Source organism: Pteropus alecto, unplaced genomic scaffold (assembly GCF_000325575.1).
Source record: "Pteropus alecto unplaced genomic scaffold, ASM32557v1 scaffold98, whole genome shotgun sequence".
Classification (NCBI taxonomy): Eukaryota; Metazoa; Chordata; class Mammalia; order Chiroptera; family Pteropodidae; genus Pteropus; species Pteropus alecto.
In genome coordinates, this window is record NW_006443570.1 from 269,510 (window position 1) to 278,843 (window position 9,334).

At 46.7% G+C, this 9,334-nt stretch overlaps 1 protein-coding gene across 1 annotated transcript; it reads right to left on the bottom strand.

Annotated features, from left to right (window-relative positions):
- Positions 1-737: 737 nt before the first annotated feature.
- On the bottom strand, positions 738-5,315 carry VPS25 (vacuolar protein sorting 25 homolog). Its single transcript, XM_006924582.3, has 6 exons — positions 5,182-5,315; positions 4,823-4,968; positions 4,064-4,117; positions 3,613-3,701; positions 2,764-2,839; positions 738-1,383 (listed from the first exon to the last, which is right to left on the bottom strand). The coding sequence occupies exons 1-6, from the start codon at positions 5,232-5,234 to the stop codon at positions 1,271-1,273; spliced, it is 531 nt and encodes a 176-aa protein (XP_006924644.1). The 5' UTR covers positions 5,235-5,315; the 3' UTR covers positions 738-1,270.
- Between the last annotated feature and the right edge of the window lie 4,019 nt (positions 5,316-9,334).

The following is a 9,334-nucleotide window of genomic DNA, read 5'->3' on the forward strand; positions in this document are numbered from 1 at the left end:
GCTAAACAGGGAGAGGAAACGCGACTTCAGTTCCCGGACCCTAGAAGGGGGGGGGGGTGGCTAGAAGGAGGTTACCACCTGCCTGCACACCCCAGATAAAGCAGCCCCACCCCTCCTTGTCCACTGTAGCCCCAGGCCAACAATACAGAGGTCAATGAAAAGGTCAGGTTTTCTCCCGGGCTGCACAGGGGTAGATTTGTGCACCCCAGGACAAGCCCCACCTCCAAACCCAGGACCCGGTCACCCAACCCTTTCACCTCCCTACCTTGACCTCAACCTGGCCCTGAGTGGCTGTTTTTGCTTGTGGGCTCTCCTTCCTCCCCTTTCTGTTTGCTAAAGTTTCCAATAAACCAAAGTCCATATCCGGTTTACTCCCCCTCAGCTCCCCTAGGCTTCAACTACCTCACCCAGACCAGATGGAGAGAGGGAGGGGCTTCAGAGTAGTTCAGGACTTTCTTGGGGGAGGTGAGGGAAAGGGAAGCCATTAAGTTACTCCAATTCAGACACAGAAAGCAGTCTGTCCCCAAGCTGTGTTCCATCAGCACTCCCCCCCACACACAGCCCACCCAACAGATGTAAAACCACAGGCTCACTGGAGCTGGCAAGCACTGGAGGACCTTTTCATTTACGAAGGCCATAGGCCTTCTCTCCCCTCTCCTAAGCTGGGATTTGCTTTGGGGGTAAGACTTCACAGCCCTCCGCACGCCCACTCCAGTAGTAACGTCAGAGGCAAGCAGTGGGGTTGAGCTTTTTAATATCATAAATCAGTGTCCGGCCCCACCTCTCATACACAGGCCCTTTCCTGGGCCTCCTAGCTCCATATTGCCTGGAAGGCTGCCTGCAGCCAGGGCTTCCACCATCCCCTAGGAAGGATCCAGCACCAGCCTGAGGGGAGGCAACAAAAGCTAAGGAAGTAGAAGTGAGAAGAGACAGAAGCTTGTGCAGGCGCTGTGTGTGTGTGTGTGTGTGTGTGTGTGTGTGTGTACTAGGTATGTGGACACGTGGTATTAGGTTTACAGACCTTGGCTTAGGGACAATCTAGGACAGGAGAGGAGGTAGGGCAAGGAGAAGCACATCTTTTCTCCTTGGCACCTCAGCCTTGCTCTATCCCAGGGACAGACACATGGGGTAAGTGGGAAACCCAACCGTGGACTGAAGCCCTTTTGAGTCTGGTGGAGTCACAGATCCAGTCTGTGGGGACACTGGGTCTGTCTCCTTTTGAAAGCCCTGGAAGGGTGGGAGGTAAGAAGTGAAAGGAGACAGGTCTCTGCTAGAAGAACTTGACGCCTCGGCCATCGCTGATGGTGATGATCTCTGCCTTGTGCTCCTGCTGTAGGGCCTGCAGAGCCCGCAGTAGGGTTGCCTCATCCAGCCCATGGAACTCTGGACAGGGAGATATGGACAGTCAGGAACACTCAGCTCCTTGGGTCTCGAAGCCTCTGAGGAGACCAGTCTAGCTGGAAGCTGATACATTATGAGGCCAGTATATATATGTACCATTTATACTGCTGCAGCTGCCACCCATCCTTCTGAGGTACTCCTTAGGAGTAACAGGTGGAAGAAAAGCTTAGCATAAAATGAGCATTCCTATTTTTCCCTTCTTGGTTCTTCTCTCAGACTCAACTCCCATGTGCCCCCCAATCCATTAGTGTCTGATGCACAAGAGTGACACCGTTTGCTTGGGGGCCACAAAGAGGGAGACTTGACAATGAAGCCTAGGGAGCACAAGGCCCTTGTTACTGAACACTGACCCTCACTGCACAACTGTACCCATCAGGAGAACCTGTCCTAACACAAAGAAATATAACCATACCTCTGGCCAGGAGACTGTTAGGGTCCAGCACAGATATCTGCCCTTTCCTACTTAAAAGAAACAAAGCTGGGAGCCAAGGGCCAGCTGAGTGTCTGGAGATATGGCAAGATATTGCAGGGAGATGTGAGACAGGAGGCAAGCCCTAACAGGCTTGTACACCTCACCCTCTGCAGGGGCCCAGCTCTTGAGTCTGGAAGCCTGCTTTCTAGGGAAGCCTCCTGCTTTGCCTAGCCTGAGTGGTGGGCTGGGCAAGGATGAAGCACTGAAGTCATAGGTGATGGTGGGAATAGCAAGCAGAGGCCTGCAGGGCAGGGGAAGAGCCAAGAGCTGTAAGCTCTGTTGGGACAGCCAGGATCTGGCAAAAAGGGGAGGCACTCTTTTCCTCTGCTAAGACTGGAACTTTTGGTGATCCTGGGGATCAAAATATAAAATCAGAAATAAAAGAGCTAAGAGAGTATTTATACTATGTAAAAAAATCAAACAGTATACAAATCCTTGCCTGGCCAGAAAACAAAGTATTTAAAAGAGCTGGAGGTGTTGGCCCAATCCCTTCAGCTAACACCCACAAACCTTGAGCTCTTTATAAGGATAAAGGGTGAAAGAAAACCTGAGTCAGCAAGGACTGAGATTTCAGGCTTCATCTCCTGCCCCGGTTCCTCATTTGGCATTTACATCAGTAATTAACTTTTCATGGGTCACAGATGCCCTTGAAAATCTGATAATATGGACTCTATCCCTAGAAAAATACATACATACCCCCACAAGCAAAAATTTGGGGGTTTTTTGTATGTGAATTCAGGTGGTTTATGGAAATATTGAACATGGGTTAAGAACCCTTGTATTACGTAGTATTTGGAATCCAGAGGCAGAGAAATGCCTGAATGTCAATTAAACAAGGACTGGAGAGAGGATTCAGATGACAAAACTAGGGGGAAAGGGAAAAGCATTACCCTCATCCTCTGTGTCTTCTCCATTGGTCAGTTCATACAGGGTGAACACGGAGTTGTTCTGGCCACTCCTGGAAACCTATGGACAAAGAAAATGGGGACTGAATAAGGACCAGGAATCTCCTGGGAGAAGGTAAACTCACCAGCTCTACCTCTCTGACCCAGGAATGATACCTATTCCCAAACCAGGGCTCACTGTCACCTCTGCAGAGGAATGGCTAAAATCCACAAACCCTACAGGTACTATATTTATACATGTACACACAAATTCTGAACCACTAAACCACAGGCCTTCACGTGTCTGAGCAATGACCTCTCATTCTGGTTGTTTTCCTGTCCAAGAATGGGTGGTATGTGTTTGTTTTATTTGGGTTGTTGATGCTTCTTCCCCACCTCTCTCTCTTGGGAATGCTTAGAAATGGTGGTGGCTGAGAATTTGAAGGACAGTGTGTCCCCACACCCACACTGGTTCAGAATGTGGCATTCATATTGTGGACAGCCCTATAAGAGTGTGGTGGGGGGAGGGGCCCCATGGGTTTTTTTTTTCCTTCCTTTCCTCATTTATCTTCTGTGGTCAGAGGCTCCAGCCAACAATAGTACTAGTGGTTCCCAATAGTGCATTCTCCAAACATGGCCTCATGGAGCCTCTGACCTCCAACAGGCAAAGAAAGAGAAGTTTTGTGCAGCCAAGGAAATTGAGTCACTGAAAGAATCTTGCCTGGAAGAACTACGCTTCCTTTTCTTGCCCCCTCCAGCTTTGCTCAGCCTGAATCTGAGAACACCAGGTATCTGCTGATCACTGATACATTTGTCCTTTGCCATGCATGGGTCATTGCAGCAGAATAATCTCACCCACTGATAAATGAGTTTCCCCCATTCCTCTGGTCTCCGCCACATGATCAGGAAGCTAGATTTGTTCTTATCCAACCACTCAAGGTTCCCTGCAAAATAGATATTTATGAAAGCATCATGCTCTAAGAAGGAAGAGAGGCAAAAACCAAGGTAGAATAGAGTGTAAGAGACTCAGCTTTCAGAAAGAGAAATTCAAAATTTGTTATGCTATGACTATTAGCAAGGCACCCGCTCTCTTTCTACATCTCTTCAGGTGTTAGAGCACAGATGGAGAGATTTCAGCTTTGTATACCAATGGGGAAAACAACCTGCAGAATTGGGATATCTAATGTACAGAGCATTCTGGGCTCCAAGCCAGGGGAGAGTTGTTACAAGAAAAGACTTGTGTTAATCTTCCCTCAGGAAAACCCAACTAGATGGAAAAATAAGGAATCTGGAGAACTGAACCCACCTTTCTTCCTCAGTTCCTCTAATACAATCTGGATTGATTCCACGGGGAGCTTTCCTGATTTAAGGTTAAGGGAATGGCATTAATGAAATGAACTGGGTGGGATAAAAATTCTCAGAGCCAGTCTCATGCTGAAAACCACCTGCCCCCTTCCTCTCCCTCCCACAAACTATACGTACAATTCCCAACAGCATGTAAATTGGCATTTCCTGGCTATCAGAGGGCAGAAGTTAAAAAGAAACTATTCAAATTAAAAGGAAACACTTTACAAAATGAAAGGTCCTACTATTTCTCACCCTCAGTCTTCACCCTTCCTTTAGCCTTTCTGCACAGATATTTTAGGTATGAATCAGCCAGCAAAAACAAATGACCCCTACTTCCTGGGGGAAGGAGAGTAGGTGGAGAAAATTACTAAAGGTAGTAGCAGAGCTTAAGCTTCACAAAAATGAGGATAAGAGATTCAAAGAGTCTAAAGGGCTGAGGTTGAAAAGCTTGGGGCTTGGCTTCAGAGCAGAGTTTCTAAGACTTGAAAGACACCGGGTACCCATCACTGCCTAGGACAAGAGGGTTTGGTGCTGCATTTGGGTTGGTGTGGGGGTGGTAAACAGGGGTAAGCTACACACTTGGTCTTTCCGAAGGCCAGTCTGGGTGGGAACCTGACTACTGTGCGTGAAGGGGGGGTGGGGGGTGGTGTGAAGTCCGCATGTGGGAAAGTGTGGAAGTGCATATGTGTAGGTTGTGGAAGAGCCTGAGGGAGGATACGCTGTAGCTTCACGTTGTTGAAGAGCGGGCTCTCTTGAGCTTCCATCACCGTCATGCTGGACTGTTTGTGCAGGCGGCAGAAGGACAGGACTAGCGAGCACCAGGCGGCCAGCTGCTTCTGCCGAGTGTCCACGTTCGGCTGTAACCTGCCGGGTGAAGGGGATGGGTTGCAGAATTAGAGGGAGTGAGAGGGTGAGAGGCAGCACTTGCCGGGGGCGCATACGGGGAGAAAGTAAGGGGTTGAGAGTGGTGGCAATCGGGTCCTTTCTCCCCCTCCCCACGTGAAAGATCAGGGCTGAGCCTGGGGTCCGAGGGAAGAGAGGGAGTCGCAGAGGGGCTTCTCGGGGTCTGAACCTCACGTAAAGAAGGGCGGGAAGCGATACTGCCACGGCCACTCGAAACTCATCGCCATCGTAGTAACCCAGGAAACCCGGAACCTCCCGGCAAAGGGCTTCCGGTCTCCGCTTCCGCACGTCCGGCAGAAAGCACAGCAGAAAGGTTCCGGACTCTTCTCAGCAGAGGGGCACCCTCGGCCTAACGGGAGGGATCTTCCTCTCTAGCCAGTCTCTTGCCATTAGCCTAAAAATAATTACCGTTTAAGGCAGAAAAGTCCCCGAGAAGTCTTCTGATTCAACCTCAGAGAAGGGCAGTGACTTCCCAAAAGCGACATAGTTTGTAGAAATTCAAGTAGAACCCCAGGTCTCCAGACCCTAGCCTAGGCTTGTCCACTATGCTAGGCTTCTTTTCATATTAACATTTGTATCAGTTGCAACTTTAATTTAATGCCTTAAAATTCCTCAATATCCTCAATTCCTATGTTTTTCGACTCCACCATTCCTCAGTCTCCTTCAGCACCAGTGGGAGCACATTTGTAGTCTTTATCGCTGAAAACAGCTCCATTTCCAAGATTCAGAGATACAATTTTTTTTTTCCCTCTGAGAGCCAAAAAGAAAGTTTCTTAGAAAAGGGATAACACTCCACGCACAGAGTGTGGTATCCTTCCAGAGGCAGAGAGTGAGAGGGACCCTAAATATTCAGAGAATTCAGTTTATATATCATTCTTAGTTCCCATTTCCTTCTATATGGACATACAGTGAGGAAGGGGATAGGAGAAGAGTATGTAGCCTGAAAAGGTGAGCTGGCAGTTCTTAGCCTTTAATCCATAGGTTCCCCGTGGTTTTAGCCATAGGGAATGAACGATTTAATTGGTGTAGGTCCCACTTAAAGACTCTGTTGTTCTAGTTTCCCCTTCCACGGGGGTGTGGGGAAATGAGTTGTTAGCTGTTGCAGCAGAAATCTTCCTTTGTTCTGAAGGTGTCCTCCCTGGCCTGGCTGTCAAGCTGATCAACATATTGCAGTGTCTTAATGTAGCTTGATTACCCTTTTAATTCTCTTGCCTCCTCCCTACATTATTCCCCACTTAGATATTTTTTTCTGGGATGTTGAGGGATGAAGGTCTGTCTGCTGTAGCTTCAAAGCTCAGATAGGGCTATAGTCCCTGCTTACTGGGAATAAAAATGTCTGAAAGTTTATTCTAAGGGCCCCGAAGGCAGAGAATGTGAGGTTGTTCCAGCATCTGGAAGTAGCAGGAAGCCTTGCAGCCCGTCCTGTTGTGGCCCAAAGGTGCTGCAGCCTTTTAATTTGGAGTTTTGACGGGATCCCTGAGCAGGTCTTCTCTGCAATTCCAATGGTGATGACACTGAGTCAGAGAAGTTAGAGGAAGAAAAGCTGGAAAAGTAGACAGGACCGGTGGACTCCTGCTAAGTTAGAGAACGAGTCTCTCACCAGCCCCCTAGAAACAGTGTCAACCATTTGCCCAAGGCCAATAGATCTGCACAGCATAGCGGAGTAAATCCCAGTCTCTCTCAGATGAGAAGAGCCATGGTGAGCTTGAGTGGGATGAGTTTATGTCCTTTGGTCTCTTTGTGGTCGCCAGAAAAGATGATGCAGGACAGGGCAAATTTTCCCGAGTGCGGAGGAGACCAATCCCTCCACTGAGAAAAGAAGAGGGGTTTTGTTTTGTTTTGTTTTGGCAGAGAGTGTAGAAAGAATTCAACACATACGCCAAAATTAGAGTCAAAAGGAAAGTTTATTAGAAAAAGGATAACACTCCACAGAGGCAGAGAGTGAGAGGGACCCAGAGCTATCATCTTTGATCACAGCCATCTATCTCACATCTCTCCCACGTCCTCACATGCCTAGTATCAAGTTCCAGACTTTTGGTCTATTTGACTCCTTACCCAGCCTATACTATTCAGTTCTGTCCCTTGCCTACCTACCTGCTGGTCAGTTCCCAAACCAGGGCTGTTGCTTCCTGCCCACCATTCCCCCTTTTTCATTCCTTGTTAGGGGAGTATTACTGGAAAAAAAAAAAAAATCACCAGAACATACTGACTGAGCTCCAGTTCCCTAACCTAACTGCAGGGCAATCAGTGCAGCCCAGCAACCTTTTGTCTTTTATTGACTCCCTATCATATTTATCAAGGAAATTCTTCAAATTTTTCCACACTCGTCAAGCTATTCCACCTGTCCCTATCTCCCGCCTCTCTGTAGAATGTCCTTCCCTTCTATCTTATGAAATTGAGGTCATGCATGTAAACCTCTTAATCTTTTCCTCTCCTTCTGTCACATTCGATTCATCCCTCAAAAATTCCTCTCCACTTTTACTTCTTCTTTTTGGACTCAGAAGAAGAAGTGTAACTCTTCTTTTACAAGGCCAACCCTTTGGCACATCTTCTTGCCTCTCCTTTCCACCTTCCTCCAGGATTTCTCTGTGTATCCGTTTCCCTCTTTCCCATTCTCTTGGCTTCTCTCTCCTAGTCTACAAACATGCTGAGGTCAGCCCTATTTGAAAATACGTAGTTTCCTTGACATTGCTATCCTCTCATTTCCTGTCTGATCTCTTAACATCTCCTCCACCCAAGTCCATCTCTCATTGTGCTTAGTTCCTGGTCCACAGAAGTGCCCAACAAATATTCATTGCATAATCGAATGAATCATTCAATTAATAATGTTCTCTCACAGGGCACCATCTCCTTTGCTTCTATGGCACTGCTTTATCCCTGTTCTGCTACTATCTCTCTGATCTTTCCCTTTGTCTCCTTTTTCCCTCATTCTTTAAATGTGGGTGTTTCCTAAGAACCTCACGTCAGCCATTTTCTGTTCAATATACCTCTCTTAGCACTCTTATCCTTTTAATGGCTTCACATGACATTTCTGTGCAGAATACTCCTAACCTGTATTTCTAGCTCCACCCTCTTTCCACCACTATCACCACCACCACCCCATTTCTAACTCTCTGAGGAACATAACAACTTGCTCCATTGTTACCTCATATTGTATATCATTTTCTTCAGGCCAGCTCCTCCTGCTAATGGCCCTTTGCCGTTATTACTTTCATCTTTTCCTAGTAACTCAGGTTCAAAGCCTGAGTCAGCTCTAACCTCTTATCTCTGTCACCTCCTTCATATCCAAATCCCGCTGATTCCCTCTCCTGTTTTTAATGATCTCTCCCACTTTTAAATTATTTTTCATTTCCGCATTCGTCACTGTTTTGGTCCATGTACTCATTTTCTCAAGCCTGGATTATTGCAATAATTTCTTAATTCATATCCCTTTCTATACTCTCCCCAAGGTGAATGCACTCCATCTAAGGCCTATTTATGTAGAACTCCACAATCGCCCTGCTGTAATCTTACCTCCTGTTATCACACTTCAGCTAGATGTGACTCTCCCTTCCTTTGCACTCAGATAACATTTGGTTTGCATCCCTTGCATGATTCTCATCACACACTCCATTGTTTTTATTTGCACATGAGGGCTCTGCTACTAGATGAAAGCCATTGAGAGCAGAAACCAAACTTATCTTTCAAACACAATATACCATTCACAGTATCTTATACCAACATGCCTTTGTATGTTAGTAAAATACATGAAAGCAAATATGGTCCAAGGAAAGGATAAATATATCCTTGGAGAAGGCATATGCATTAATAGAAATGGAGCAAAGATTTATCTCAGGTGAAACTCAAAATGTCTTAGGGAACAGGTAGGTCTCTAGAGAGATAGATATGTCCTGTGAGAAGTGTGTCTCTGAGAATGAATACATATATCCCAAGAAGCGCACGTGCGCACGCACACATGCACACATATATAATATATAGGCATGTCTAGGAAATGGCTATGCATATACTCAGGGAGGCAGTTATCTCAACAAGGAGGAAAGGAAAATTCTTGAAGAAGCCTTCAGATGCCCCAAGGAATAAACAGGTGTCTATATGGAGAACAAAGTTGTTCTCTAGATGTTTTTGATGACCTGACAAGTTTGTCCCAGGGAGAACTAGAGGCAAAGGTTCATGATGAGAACTGGGCCTTACTGTCCTGGGGATATACAGGAGTGTTCTTATACCAAAATGGTGAGTCACAGAGACTAGGTGTGTCCCAAGGAAGTGGTCTAGAAAAAAAAAGTGGTGCTGTAATAAATCATAAATCCCTAATTGGGCAGGTCATGGT

Coding starts and splice junctions, on each gene's coding strand:
- VPS25 (XM_006924582.3), bottom strand. CDS start 5,234: ATGGCGATGAGTTTCGAGTGGCCGTGGCAGTATCGCTTCCCGCCCTTC. Junction 4,969..5,181: donor CGCTTCCCGCCCTTCTTTAC/GTGAGGTTCAGA, acceptor TTCACCCGGCAG/GTTACAGCCGAACGTGGACA. Junction 3,702..4,063: donor AGAGGAACTGAGGAAGAAAG/GTGGGTTCAGTT, acceptor TCTATTTTGCAG/GGAACCTTGAGTGGTTGGAT.